The sequence below is a fragment of the Anarrhichthys ocellatus genome, unplaced genomic scaffold (genome assembly GCF_004355925.1).
Source record: "Anarrhichthys ocellatus isolate YVR2014 unplaced genomic scaffold, GSC_Weel_1.0 scaffold7, whole genome shotgun sequence".
NCBI lineage: Eukaryota > Metazoa > Chordata > Actinopteri > Perciformes > Anarhichadidae > Anarrhichthys > Anarrhichthys ocellatus.
This window is the reverse complement of record NW_022280037.1, coordinates 10,373,129-10,387,909: the sequence shown is the minus strand read 5'-3', so window position 1 is coordinate 10,387,909 and position 14,781 is coordinate 10,373,129. Positions and strand designations below refer to the sequence as shown.

The 14,781-nt window shown below is 44.3% G+C and overlaps 1 protein-coding gene across 1 annotated transcript; it reads left to right on the top strand.

Annotated features, from left to right (window-relative positions):
* Positions 1 to 54: 54 nt before the first annotated feature.
* trip11 (thyroid hormone receptor interactor 11) lies at positions 55 to 14,771 on the top strand. The gene is made up of 18 exons (XM_031847286.1): positions 55 to 737; positions 1,260 to 1,328; positions 1,538 to 1,703; positions 1,913 to 2,239; positions 2,418 to 2,458; positions 2,555 to 2,653; positions 2,920 to 3,123; positions 3,692 to 6,721; positions 7,180 to 7,320; positions 7,576 to 7,769; positions 8,252 to 8,415; positions 8,554 to 8,657; positions 8,824 to 8,923; positions 10,021 to 10,102; positions 10,487 to 10,601; positions 11,586 to 11,708; positions 13,065 to 13,209; positions 13,303 to 14,771. The coding sequence occupies exons 1-18, from the start codon at positions 381 to 383 to the stop codon at positions 13,515 to 13,517; spliced, it is 5,676 nt and encodes a 1,891-aa protein (XP_031703146.1). The 5' UTR covers positions 55 to 380; the 3' UTR covers positions 13,518 to 14,771.
* Positions 14,772 to 14,781: the final 10 nt, after the last annotated feature.

Below are 14,781 nucleotides of genomic sequence, written 5' to 3'. Positions count from 1 at the left end.
TGTAGCACCAGACATTATGCACACACATATGGCAAATACAATTTTTATTTGATGAAATGCTTAATTGCTCTTATTAAACACATTTTTTGTATGAGTGTATATGGGTAGATGAATATCAGATTTCCATTTTGCCCGATTTTTCCAAAGGCAGTTAAAAGCACATTTGCCCACATTTAGTTTTTCAAATCCTCATGTAAAACCTACATTCATTAAATGATCTTAATCATAAGAAGTCTGTCAGAAATCAGCCAAAGTCTAATAAGAAAATTTAAAAAAGGCAAAAAAGAAAATGCTTTTAAAAGACTTTTGGTTTTGACAAAAAGCAGACCAGTATCACTTTTGGTACTGTAACATACAGCTCAGCCTTGTCAAGACAGAACATGGATGTGGAGCTCGTGTTATTAAAGAGTTTAATGTTTGTTTGTGTCTTCCAGGTGGAGATCAGTCACCTGAAAGCTCGGCAGAGTGGACTCCAGGAGGAATTCCACAATCTGCAGCACTCGGCTCAGTCTGCCTCTGTCGGTCCGGCCATGCTGCCCGTCACCACTTCTTCCTCGACCACTACCTCCTCTTCTGTTTCCTCCTACATGTCCCGGCCCTCAGACTCCCACCAGGGATTCCACGGCGACGAAATGGACCTCAGCGACGTGATCTGGTCGCAGCAGGAGATCAACCGGCTGTCGACAGAAGTCGTGCGTCTGGAGGCAGAGGTGGCACACTGGAGGCGAATGTCTCAGGTAATGATGATGATGATAGAGCAGGACGATGATGATGATAGAGCAGGACAGATGGTTTCTGGTACAGGGAGTAACTGGGTAATCCAGTTAAAGGAATAGTTCCACATTCCCATAGTAGACAATCCCTGTTTACACTTTTATAGATTCACAATTTTTTATGGATTTGCTCGGATTAAACAAACAATATATAATGTTTCATTTATGCCCTGAAATCATGGCTTTCAATAAATGCTTTGGTTTTATTTTAGCAGTTTTTGGTACCACATACACGAGGGTTGCTACATAGAACAATGTGCCAGATACTAAAAAGAAGCAAGAAACCTTTTTACATTTATTTGAGTTCATTTGTTTTCATCGTAATTGTTTTGATTTGTTAAACACATTTCTGGCACAGCAAAAAACAAATGATATTTAAAGAAATGCTAATGCACAGCCATGCAGTTTCCATAAAAATATAAATATATAAACTAAACTTTATTCTGTTTGTTTCTGAGGAGATCTGATTTATTATCTTTATTTCAGGCATCAACAGCAGGAGCAGCTGGTAATGGCGACCAGGGAGAAGTTCTCAAACTTCAAAGAACTGTTACGGTGAGTTTTTCATTTTTGCTAGAATATTTTATGGATGAATCTACATCTTAAAACTGCTATAATGAATATTTTATATATTGACATGGTTTAAATGACAAAGTCTATGTGAAAGTGGTTGTTCGTATTACCCAACTCTGGTGCACAACACCTTGCACAGAGCGTAGTGACACTGAGACTCTAACCTTGATGTTAATGCTGCTTTGGAACAGGAGCTGCGTGAGGAGATGAGCCGTGAGGTGGATGAACACCAGCATGAACTGGCAGCTCTGCAGGACGCTCAGCGGCAGAAGATGGCCGACATCACACGGCGACATCGAGAGGACTTAGCAGAGTACGAGGAGCGGATAGAGGAGCTGGAGGAACAGATTCATAGTGGTTAGCCTAACTTTTGTATTTGTTGTTGTAACTTGTGGAAGCGATAGCAAATCAGAGATGTTCCCGAGGAAATTATGGTTTAATACCAAAAATTCTTGGCACCTTTGCCAAATGCAGTACGGTAGTTGTAACAAATCTCTTCAACTCAGTGTTTCTACTCGAGACATAACACACCAAATGAACTCCCTCCTCTGAATCCTTCTCTCCAGGTGGTGGTCCTGTCACTTCCCCGTCGGATGCCTCCAAACTGCCTGAACTTCAGAAAGCCATAAGCTCCCTGAAGGAAGCGGCAGATCAGCGGGAGAAGCAGCTGGCCGAGCTTTCTGCCAATCTGGAGGAGGCGCGGACGAAGCAGGCGTCGCTGCAGCTGGAGAAGGACGAGGTCCAGGAAGAAAACACTGGGCTGCTGCAGAACTACACGCGGCTGCAGGCCTCCGTCATCGAGCTTCAGACACGAGTACAAGAGCAGGAGGGGAAGTCTCTGCAAAAAACCCAGCTGGACCACGAGATCCAAGTGTTGAGAAAAAACCTTGCAGGTATACCGTTATTCATGCTGAATACAGCTAATTAATGCTGTTAAATTAAATATTGAGCTCAGACTTGGAAAAAGAACCACCAGATTTGTTTTCTCATTGCCCTCTCAGGGCTTCCGTATACATTGGCTGTTTTCCTTCATTATTAACCTTCATATTAATTAAAGTTTCTGCTTTTCAGCTGCAGAAAAAGAAATAGAAGGACTGAAAAGCATGGCTGGGGTTAGTGTGATTATAAATCATTCACCAAACATCATGTTGAATATTTATAATGTATGTAGTTTAATGACATCTCTAACTCTTTTTTTTAATCATTAGGCTGAACCAAAGGAAGAAGTTGAGCACGCAGACATCTTGGAACTGAACACCATTATTGGGATGTTGAGACAAGAAAAGGAAGTCCTAGAACAAGAAAAGGTTTGTTTATCTGGGTGCAATCTGAATATTTTAACCACAGGCTGCTTACATTATTTAGTATATCTTTATTGATACATTTATTGTAAGTGTCTGTGTGTAACGTGTGACATAGACAGCAGCAACATAGAACCAGGTGGTGGATTTACACATGTGTTAAGGTGTCAGTAAGACAGAAACGGTCAGAACTCGGATGGAGTAACTGAGGTCTATTGGATTATATAAACAATCCTGAAGTGTTGTTTTTGTTTTTATGTGTCTTTTCACAGCTCAGTCTCCAAGAAAGACTAGAAATGTCAGAGGAACAAATAGTTAGCAATAATGAAGCAGAGTCTGGTGACACGGAGTCACTGGAGGATCTGAAGGCAGCGCTGGAGAGGAGAGAAAAGGCTCTGAGAAACACTGAGGAGGAACGAGACACCCTGGTGTCTGAGCTGGAGGAACTAGACCGGCAAAACCAGGAAGCAACACAGGTCTGAGTGACCGCGGTGGCCAGCTTTCTTTGTTGTCATATAATAATAATGCTAAAGTGTATTTATGTAGACCTCATCAAAATCAGCCAAAGTGCTTTACAAAGGGCCGGCTTAAAGCAACAGTGTGTAGCATTTAGAGGGATCTACTGGCACAAATGGAATATACTATTAATAACTGTTTTCTTTCGTGTTTAATATACTGAAAATAAGAATTTATATATACATAAGGAGCAGGTCCTCTTCACGGAGCCGGCGCCATGTTTCTTCAGTAAAACAGAACGGTCAAACCAAACACTGACTCCAGATAGGGCCAGTTGAGTTTTCACGTTTTAGCGTTGGCCGCTGTAGTGTGTTGTTTGTGGTAATATTAAACTGTGAAGTACACAATGCACTACTTACTTGGGTTTTAATCGTCTTCAGATATTGTAAGGGTGTCATGCTGAACAATAAACAAAGCTAAGATATGGATATGTATAACATTTCAAAAGGAAAACATGGAGAGAAAAAACAATGAGAATAAATTTGTACCGTTTACTGATTTTTGTTTTTCTACTTTTTCTGTCTCTAGCACATGATCTCAGTGAAGGAGCAGCTCTCTGGACAGCTGAGGGAGGCTGAGGCGGAGCTAACTGGACTGACTGCAGAGCTGAACACAACCAAAGACCAGAAGAGGGCACTGGAGCAAGAGCTGGAGACCCAAAAAGAGAAAGTGAGCCAGAGCGCTTTCACCCTCAACGACCTGCATATGGGCAAACAGGAGCTGGAACGGACAGTGAAGGAGTTGAAAGACAAACTGGGACATGCACAGAAGCAGAGCAGGGAGGAACGAGGGGAAATCACAGAGCTGAAGAAGACTTTTCAGGAGCGAGAGGAGCAATTATCTGTTGCCAAAGCAGAGCTGGATCAGGCAAGGGATAGAGGAACTGAGGCACAGGGATCTGAAGAGAAGGAGAGGGAGTTGTCAGAGCTCAGGAGAGAATTGGATGAGATGAGGAGCTCCCAGGAGAAGGCGCTGTCTGAGGACTATGAGTTGAAGATGGAGAACAGGAGGTTGAAGGGGGAGAGTGAGCAGGCTGTGGGTGAAGCTAAGGAACTAACCAAGCAGATACAGGAAAGCCAGGCGGCTGTGAACAGGACAGTACGGGAGAAGGACACTCGTATCGAAGCTCTGAAGCTGGAGAAAAGTCAACTAGAGGGTGAACTGGAGCAGGCTGAGAGGACGCTAACAGAACAGGGAAAACAGTTCCAGCAGACCCTCGAGGAGTTGACCCGAGCCCGCTCCATGGACGCCTCCGCTTTACAGATGGAGCACGAGCGAGCCATCAAACTCAACCAGGAGAAAGACATGGAGATAGGTCAGCTGAAGAGAGACGCGGAGCAGCTGGCGTCCGACCACAGAGACACCAACGAGATGCTTTCCATCACAGTCGCAGGGCAGAAGCAGCTGACAGATTTGCTGCAGGAGAAGGATGTCTTCATGGACACGTTGAAACAAAACGCGTCAGATTTGCAGAAGGAGATGGAGAACAGTATTTTAGTCGTGACAAAGGAAGCGGATGCTCTCAAACACACACTAGAGGAGAAGGATAAACAGTTGGGGGGTATGAAGGAGAAGAACAGTCATTTGAAAGAAGAGATCGACCGACTCAGAGATCAGACCAGCAGACCTCAACCTCTGTCTGAGCCCAGGACCTTAGACATCATCACGGAGCTGGAGACGGAGATCACCCAGCTCAAGTCCTCCAGGAACGGTCTGGAAGAGGAGGTCCAGTCTCTGAGGAGAACCATGGAGGAGCTGCAGGCCTCTCTCCTTCTGTCGCAGCAGTCCGTCCAGGCTCAGCAGACTGAGCTGGAGCAGTCTCATGCTCGCCTTCAGCAGACCACACTGAACTATGACAGACTCATCCATGCCAGAGATGAAGAGATATCCGGCCTCCAGCAGGCTGTAGATCAGCTCAGCGGGAGTCGAGTGCGTGACTCCCCACCTGTGCAGGGAGAGGTCATCCTGCAGGAGGAGAAGACCCAGACTCTAAATCAGGAGAACGGCAACGAGAAACACGACCTGTCTAAGGTAGAAATAGACAGACTGGTGAGAGGCATCAAGGAAAAAGAGACTGAGATCAGCCTGCTGAACGAGAAGAACCTCTCACTGACCAGACAGCTGGACCAGCTGGTGGTGTCCCGTGATGAGGTGGGCAAACTGTCACAGATGATCCTGCAGAAGGATCTTGAGATCCAGGCGCTTCATGCCAGAATGTCCATGGTCGGAGGCGGTGGACACAGCCAGGATGTCATGTTTCTGCAGCAGCAGCTGCAGGCGTATGCCGTGGAGAGAGAGCAAGTGCTGGCCGTGCTCAACGAGAAGACCAGAGAGAACAGCCAGCTTCGCTCCGACTATCACCGTCTCATGGATATCATGGCAGGGAAGGAGGCGGCCCTGTTGAAGCTTCAGCAGGAGAACCAACGCCTCTCCAACATGAGCGATCCCTCAGGAAGCCAAGAGATGTTCAAGGAGACCATCCAGAACCTGTCCCGCATCATCAGGGAGAAGGACATAGAGATCGATGCTTTGACCCAGAAGTGCCAGACCCTGGTGACCGTCCTGCAGTCCTCAGCGGGGGAGTCTGGAAGCGGCTCCGGAGGCGTCAGCAGCAACCAGTTCGAGGAGCTGCTGCAGGAGAGGGACACACTGAAACAGCAGGTGAAGAAGATGGAGGAGTGGAAGCAGCAGGTGATCACCACGGTCAAGAACATGCAGCACGAGTCTGCTCAGCTGCAGGAGGAGCTGATCAAACTGCAGGGTCAGGTCTCCGCCGACAGCGACTGCAGCTCCAAGCTGTCGGTGGACTACACCGGACTGATCCACAGCTACGAGCAGAAGGAAAGGAGGCTGGGAAGTCTGAGTCAGGAACTCGCCCATGTCCAGCAGACCATCACCCAGCTCAGCACCACCAAGGATGTCCTGCTGGGTAAGCTGGACAGCGTAGCACAGACTCCTGAAGTCGTAGCTGCTCAGGCTAGTGGAGCTTCTCTCACAGCGGATGCTCCAAGCCACCAGACGTCTCCGACAGCAAACTATGAGAAACTCCAGGAAGAAATTGTCCAATTGCGAATTCAGTTGGCTGAGAAGGAAAACATAATCAAGACCCTTCAGGAAAACAACCACCGGCTCTCCAACTCGGCATCCGCCACAGAGAGCGAGCAGAGGAGTCAGGCCGATGAGGTTCGGCTGGTCCGAGGGAGGCTGGAGGCCCTGCAGAGGTCCGTGAGGGAGAAAGACCTGCTCATCAAAAGCAAAGGCGACCAGCTGAGTCACGTCAGCGAGTCACTACGGAACCGCGAGAATGACAACGAGGTGCTGAAGCAGGCCGTGACCAACCTGAAAGAGCGCGCTCTCATTCTGGAAATGGATGGGAGGACACTCAAGGAGGAGAACGAGCTGGTAGCGTCACGCTCTCGAGAGAAAGAGTCCGAGTTCAGAGCGCTGCAGGAAACCAACATGCAGGTTTCCCTCCTGCTGAGAGAGAAGGAGTTTGAACTGAGTGCTGTGAGCGAGAAGTCTGCAACAGTGGAGAGGATGCTGAAAGACAAAGAGCAGGTCAGTGGGCAACTAAGACTTCTGAATCATTGCTTTTATTCCTCTTTAATTTAATTGTTGCTATTGAAAGACATTCTGATACTTTCAGTTGGGAGAGGATTTTTCAATGAAATACATTTTTTTATAATTTACCTGTCTTGTATATTTCTCAACCAGTGTTACTTTAATTCTTGATGAAAATGTAGTTTTCCTCACATGCCGCCACATGTTAAAGAACAATCGGAGTGATGGAAAGTCTTGATGAATTGAAAGCCACATTAACAGCAAAACTAATATATTCCTCAAATGCAAGATACCAACTTTTTAGTGTTATTGGTTGTATTAGAACACATGCTTCCTGTTGAAAATAAAAATGTATGCATTAAAGTCATTTTAGAGAGGAAACAGTCTTTTTCTTTTCTTCTTTTATTCTTCAAATTGTCTCATTTCTGATTTACTCTTCCGTCGATGTGATGCAGGGTAAATCTGGTGAGCTGAATCAACTCCTGAATGAATTGAAGTCCATGCAGGAGAAAGCTTTTGCGTTCCAGCAGGAGAGGGATCAGGTGATGATGGCACTCAAGCAAAAACAAATGGCGACCACTGCAGTACAAACTGAGGTAGGAGGATGGATACTATTCAGTCTCCAGCCTTTCATTTTAAGTGTTTGTCTGTGTTTGCTCACTGCTGGGTTTTCTGCATACGTCTTAGAACAATATTGATGATTACAATACATATAATAGATATTTCATACTGTTAAACTTCCTTAACTATAAAAATAAATACGTAGAAACGGTTATAGTTGAGGATCCAATGTTACTGTGGTATATTCTCGTAGCTCTACGCGTGTAACGATGTTTCTGTTTCCTCCACAGCTTCAGCATATGAGGGACAAAGAACAGCGTCTCAACTTGGAGCTGGATAGATTACGTAATCACCTCTTGGAGATTGAGGACTCGTACACGAGAGAAGCACTCGCTGCAGAGGACAGGGAGACCGAGCTACGCAGGAGGGTGGCACTGCTGGACAACAAACTGGCCACATCCTCGAGTGCGGTGGAGAATGCCAGGTTAGCATGAACTAGAACTGCAGCGCTTTAGACAAATACAAATGAAATTATCAGGGATATCACTGCTCATTTTCACCAGGGTTTAGGTATTGAACAGGAAAAGCATAACACATCAAATTGAGAATAGGTGTCGGCAAAGGAATAAAAGGTGCAAATTGCCCAAAAAAGAATGATCTGAAATGTATTTCAGCTTTGTAGATTTTGACCACTAGTGGGAAATCATCTCTGCTCAACTGGGAAGTTGTGTGATAGAGGAAGATCTTTTTTCTCTCTTAGGTTTTCTTTTCAACTAGGGTTTGCTTTGGTGTCACACTCTCTAGTGGTGTCCCTCAAGGCTTTATCTTAGGTCCCCTATCGATTTACAGTTGTATGCTCCAGCTGGGGCATATCAAGTCAAAATTGAATTCCAATGTTGGATACCATATAGCTGCATGCCCTGATATAGACGTGTGGTTTCGGCTCACCTGGCCCTCTGCCTCCAGCCAACAGGCCAGCATGCAGGTGGAGTCTCTGCAGGAGCAGCTGACTGGAGTGGTGAAGCAGAGGGACGAGGCTCTCATCCGTCTCAGAACCTCCCAGGAGCAGGTCAACCAGTACGCAGTGTCGCTCTCCAACCTGCAGATGGTGCTAGAGCAGTTTCAACAAGGCAAGTCATCTGCTTCTACATGAAGACTCAGGTCTTAGTAGTATCTACCCTGGTGGTACTGATAAGGCAGTTTATGCCTGCAGTTGTGCAATAAAACCATATTATACCTGTAGTAATTGTCTCTTCTTCCCCCATCAGAAGAGAAAGCCATGTACTCACAAGAGCTTGATAGGCACAAGAAGGAGAAGGACGAGTGGAAAAGAAAAGCAGTGAGGCTGGAGGACCAAGCATCCGCCCTTCAGGTAAACCAGCAATGAATAACTGATCAGAATATCCATTCACTTTATTTATATACGACATGTGGCACCAACAGCAAGGCCACAAAGCGAACACATATGACATATTTCTTGATGCCGGTTACATTGACATGAAAGCATTAATAACTGAGGGTGTTGCGCTCTCTGTCAGATTAACCTCGATGAAGCCACCGCTGCTCTGGAATCAGCGTCTCGCCTCACGGATCAGCTCGATCTAAAGGAGGAGCAACTCGACGAGCTGAAAAAACAAGGTGAGCCGCAGCAGAGCGTCGTCACCTGCCGACTTCTAACACGTCTTCTGAGGGAATGATGAGAATGTCAAACTATAAATGAATCTTCACAAGGTTGCAGTAAAAAAAAAAAGCCTTTTAAACCATTAAAGATCATTAATGTTTATTTAAGATGTTATGGAATGCAACTGCCATCCTCTGCTGCCTTTTTCTGGCCCAGGCAGCATTCAGACATCAACTTCTTTTCTTAATTTCTCCCAGGCTCATGTTTTTATTTTAGTGTGCACATGTCCTTATAGTCTGAATAACGGAGCACGTGGCACTCTGGTCGCCCCCTGGGTGAGGTTCTCCTGTGCACACTCAGCAGATTTCACTCTTATCTCGCCTGCAAATTCTCAGACGGCTTCTTTTTTTCACCCCTCTCTGGCTGTTCAGACATTGTATTGGTTCAGACCTGATTTGAAGCCAGATATTTACTTTACCAATCAGTCACCGATGGAAAAATGTACATTGGGTCTATTAATAGTTGGTTAGCTGTGAGAATGTCTCACCAATGAGAGGATGGTGTTGGTATGTGCATACATCTCATGTGTTAACACTGATCTCAAGCCACAGCACAAAGAATCTGATATTTTGATAAATAAATACCTGACGATGAAACACTGAACAAAACTTACTGCTGTTCTGAAAGTATTTCCAGATTCTTCAAAGACTCTTCAAACCATCTGGATGAAAATAACATTATGTCCGCTGCACAGGATTTTAGCATATTGTATTATCATTGTTTGTATTGGTTAATACTGATGTTACTTTCTATTATTTCATATTTCCATTTGAAATAGAGCATTCATAGTTTGCTTGTGTTTTACATTAAGAGCAAAGTTATTTCCGCAACTTGAAACAGGTTAAAGTTCTTCTTTATCATATTTGTTATATTAGCATCCAGATGGTTCAGAAGTCTTTGATGCTTCTGAGATACCTTCAGGCGTTGTGACATGAAAGGCACACACTGGGGTTATGTGCAACAGGGACTTGATGATTAAAACATCTCTTCACCGTGTGTGTGTGTGTGTGTGTGTGTGTGTGTGTGTGTGTGTGCGTGCGCGTGTGTGTTACAGTGGAAATTAGACAGGAAATGTTGGAGGAGGCGCAGAAGAAACTGATGATCCTTCTAAACAGCACAGAGGGGAAGATAGACAAGTAAGTTTGGTCCTGTCTGGGTTAAATATTACATTTTGTATTCATCTAAATGAGATTATGATAAGAAACGCATATGGTTTTCATTATTACTCTCCCACAGTTTCAAGGGATTGTAGAAAGTCATTTTATAACCATGCAATTAAGAAGTGTTTGAATTCCTGCTAAAATGCATTGTCTCAAAACTGACAATAGAGCTGTTTTAGCTCAACACGAGTTGGAGATGCAGGGTTTTAACGGGACAGCTACAATGATGGGAAAGAGAAGTATTCCCCCTGCCCTGTACAGTGATTTAATTGATATAAATATATCTTGTGTACTGCTGTATAAAAATGGTATTGAGGTCTTGAGTTAGATCGTGCCTTATTATTCATGTTCTGTTTCCAGAGTCCTGATGCGTAACCTGTTCGTGGGATACTTCCACACACCTAAAACCAAGCGGGCCGACGTGCTGAGGCTCATGGGAAGTGTTCTGGGACTGAGCAGAGAAGATGTTGATAAGGTGAGAGAGTCCTTGACTCATATTCAAGGAATGTTTGACTATGTTGAAGTATTTACTTCAGCAATCACATAATCACGTTTCTAGGAGAGAATTGGTATTAATACAACATTAATACAGCAGTTTCACTTAAAAGTGACTGAATCACAATTAGAGGTCTTACTTTCATTTTCAACACAACACGAGTTAAGAGAGCTTCATCGTCTGTGTCCGAATTACAGATACTTTTAGATTTTTGAGAAAGAGAGCATCATGGAGATGCCTGGAGGAGAAGGACTAACAGTTGTCCAGTATTTAGACGCTGTCACTGTTGTCCTTGAGAGAGTCGGTCCTAAAACTCGCTATTCAACTGTGACTTTTAACTCCAGCAGCCCTGGAAAATCCTCTCTGTGCTCAGCCCAGAAAAATAAAGCATTTCCTTACACAGATCTTCTGGCAGGAGTCCTGTGGGACTCCGTCCAACGATTCCAAAGTATATTACCCAATACTCCTACAGTAAAACAGATAGGGTGAGGGGCAAATGTGATTAGAACTCCTCAGAAGAACGATTTTTATTGTGTTGGAGGTCGTTCTACTTATCTCTCCCTCATCTAATGATTAGAGAGCATGATTGATGGTCAATAATGAATGTGTAGAGTTGTCTGTCAGCAGAGACTCTGCGTGTCTGTATATGAGCTAAACTAGTGATTGGGTCCACGAAATATTTTTTACAGAAAGTGATGGCAGGTAGAAAGAAAGCCAAGAACAATTCAAACTAAAATAATCTGACCGCTTCTTTGAAATAGGAAAAAAATAAAAAATAACTTTTCCAAAATAGAACTCTAAAAGACTGTAACATCAACTGTACCTGCACTCTTCATCCAATGTTAAATGACTTATTTCGCCTACTTGATCATAAAATATTAGGTTTCTCTGATGATTTGAAGACATTGTTCCTTGTAAGAGTCCAACAGTATTTGTCTGCACTTCCTCACCGCCCATCTGCAGATGTTAGGAGAGGACGGACGGCACGGTGTTACTGGATGGATGTCGAACTGGCTGGGAGGCAAAGGAGCACAGAGCGTTCCAAACACTCCTCCGAGGCCCACCAGTGGCCAAGGGTTGAACTCGGTAAGAAATGCCACATTGAGTTCCTTTAACACAGACACACACAGTTTATATTTTTTACAGTGTGCTGTGTTACAGAGCGCAGAACCCTGAAAACCACGCCCACAGGAAGGGAAAACAATCAACACCACGATATACAACCCAGTACTGAAATGCTAACAAAATGCCTTTAGCTAGATTAACAAATGCCAAAAGATTATGTCAGCACCCTTTGTCTACCTTGGCTCGCTCCAGACCTTTGAATCCGCAATCAGGCAAATGTCTACCTCGGGTGCAGTTGACGACTAAAATGATGATGGGTAAAGTTAGCTGTTAGCGAGCTAATGTTAGCTATGTGTTAGCAAGCTACTGTAGTTAGTTAAGGCACTTTTAAACATAATACTACGAAGCTTTCTGATTCATCCACATTCCACTAAAACACAAGTTGCATACTGTCATAATGCTTAAACCGGACTTAGAGAAATATGTTGAGCCTAAAACTGACATCTGGTCAACGTGTGTTTGGATCCCACAGTTTTCCCATTCTTCCTGCGTCTTTTTGAGTGTGTCCTCTGTTTTTAGGTTCACTTGAATAGTTTCCCCCTCCGTCTCTGTATCCTAGTCTCCCATAACCAGACCTATCACCTTTAATTCAGTGCTAAAGAAAGGTCTGCCTCCACACATTATTATTCTGTGATAGGGGAAAAACACTCCTTTCAAACAATCACAATCATCTAGGCTGGCGCTAAGCACAGGATGCAGAGAATTGGCAGATAGATTGCAGAAGGGGAGGAGAATGACGGCTGAAGTAAGCGGCCATGCGTAGACTTTTAGTCTACATCGGGCGAGTCAGACTAACTACACCCTAACGGTAGACCAAGCAGGAGAGTGTGCATGTAATAGTTCTCACTCTGCTCTGTGTTGTGTAACGGGCAACGACTACACTTCCCAGGACTGTCTTTCAGCAAGTTATCACAAGGCACCAGACATGGCATCAGCGTAATCACAGAGAAGCAAAGCAGTCACTGATATATTTTATGTATACATGTGCCCTTCAAAATACAATTCTCAACAACACACACACTACCCCACACACACACACACACACACACAATTTAAATATCGTCCAGCAGCATTATAATTACATTTGTAGGGATACAGATTTCTGGCAGCAGAGTAGCTGGTTAAAAAACAATTATGAAACTGGCAAGCATGTGCTCTGCTGAAGTATCCATGAGCAAGACACAGATTCCCTACCAGGATGCTTTTCTCAAGCTCACTCTTCCCCATGTTTATGGTGTAAAGCAGAAGTTCCGTGCTAAAATACATCAGTAATTCAGCAGTAATGCACGCTGTTATTGTGTCCTTTTGTTGTTGCAGTCCTTCTCAGCGATGTTTGTGAAGTTCCTGGAGATCGAGTCGACCCCTTCGCTGCCCGCAGCAAAGCTTCCAGCCCATGACATCAAGGCTCTGGGCGTTCCGCCTCCGAGACGAACCAACAGTGCTGCTTCCAGCGGCGCTGCAGGTAAACCACCTGTCAGACGGGAGGCGTCGTTCTCCCTCTTGCGTCCCCAAACACATCGAACCTTATTTAAAGTTGACGCCTCTCTCTTCACAGGAGCTGCGGCGCACGGCAAGCGACTCGGCGAGTCCAACCCTTTCCTGGCCGCTCGCTCTGCCGCGGTTCCCCTGCTGGCCGGTTCCAGCTCCGGCGGCTCATTAGGTCACCTGCTGATGAAGCCCATCTCCGATGCCCTGCCCACCTTCACACCTGTGCCGGTCTCCGCTGAGGCCAGTGCTGGAGCTGTGCTCAAGGACTTGTTGAAGCAGTGATCGGCCCCATGAAGAGTGCCCCACAGCCATATTAATTCATTCAACATGAGGTTTACACTACACAGACTGAGATACTTATTGCTACTCTTTTTTAAGATATCCTGCAAAAATAAATATCAGAAGTCATTCCTTTTTTTTGTGAGGGGACGGAGACTAAATTTATTTTTATGCGATCACTGTTCTATGCAACAGAGTTTCCCTTTACACATCAGTCTCAACATCATTGTTATGTTTTGATGCACAAGCTGAAGATGATCAAGAAGTGACGTCGCATGCAAAAAGGTCGCAGGATGAGAACATTTTCAGCACCATGGTGGATTTTCATAGAAAGTGTCTTATGAGTTACGTCTTACATTTAGATTTTTCTTCATCGCACAAGTTCTGAACACAAGTGACCTTGTTAACTCGCTGTGTGCAGTTCAATCCATGCGGGTTGAGTCTAATCCTCACCTCCGTTTGCAAGAGGAAGCATCTCATGTCCTTCAGTTTTCATCCTTTGACTTGCAGGACAACTATTATTTTCTTGCCTTCTGGGTCTTTTTTCTTCTTTCTTTTCAACGATGCAGTTTGTTTCTGATCCAGGACTTGCCTAAAAACTCTGGCAGCAGTAGTCTGCGTAGAGATTTTTGTGGTTCAGTACATCTGTTCAAACCATAAAGACATTTTTTGCGAAATCTTGTCTTTTCCAGACGGCAAGACTGTGATATGCAACAAGCGTAGTAATTATGGCTGTAACTGCGTACTGTGGTTGATCAGAGGCTTGAGGCTGCTCATATGTTAAAGTACACTACTATTATATAGTTATATGTATGTAAATGGGTGGCGTTGTTTCCTATTTATAGGCACTATGGAAGATTTTGAAGTTAAGTGCCTGCATTTTTGCTAATTAGATATTTGTATAATCAGGATTGTAAATGGTTAATATAAATATATATATTTACAAAATGTAAAAACTGCACATTTAAGACGTTTTACCTGACCAGAGCTGGCCAGCGCATAACTGAGCTGCTGTACATTTTTGTACAGAAGTCAGTCAGCCGCTGCAGAGTATTACAGGGTTTCTCCAGGTGTATTGTTAAAGTGTAAAAACTGTAAATCCTCACTGTAAAATAAATTTTGTAGATGTAAAATCTGAAACTAGGACGTCTCAAAAGGGAGTTGGGTTACCTTGAACTTGGATGATCATTACTGATGTAAGTACCCGTGATTTAATTGGAATTTGAAATCAAATAAAGATACTGCTGTGCTGACCCTTTACTGTTGT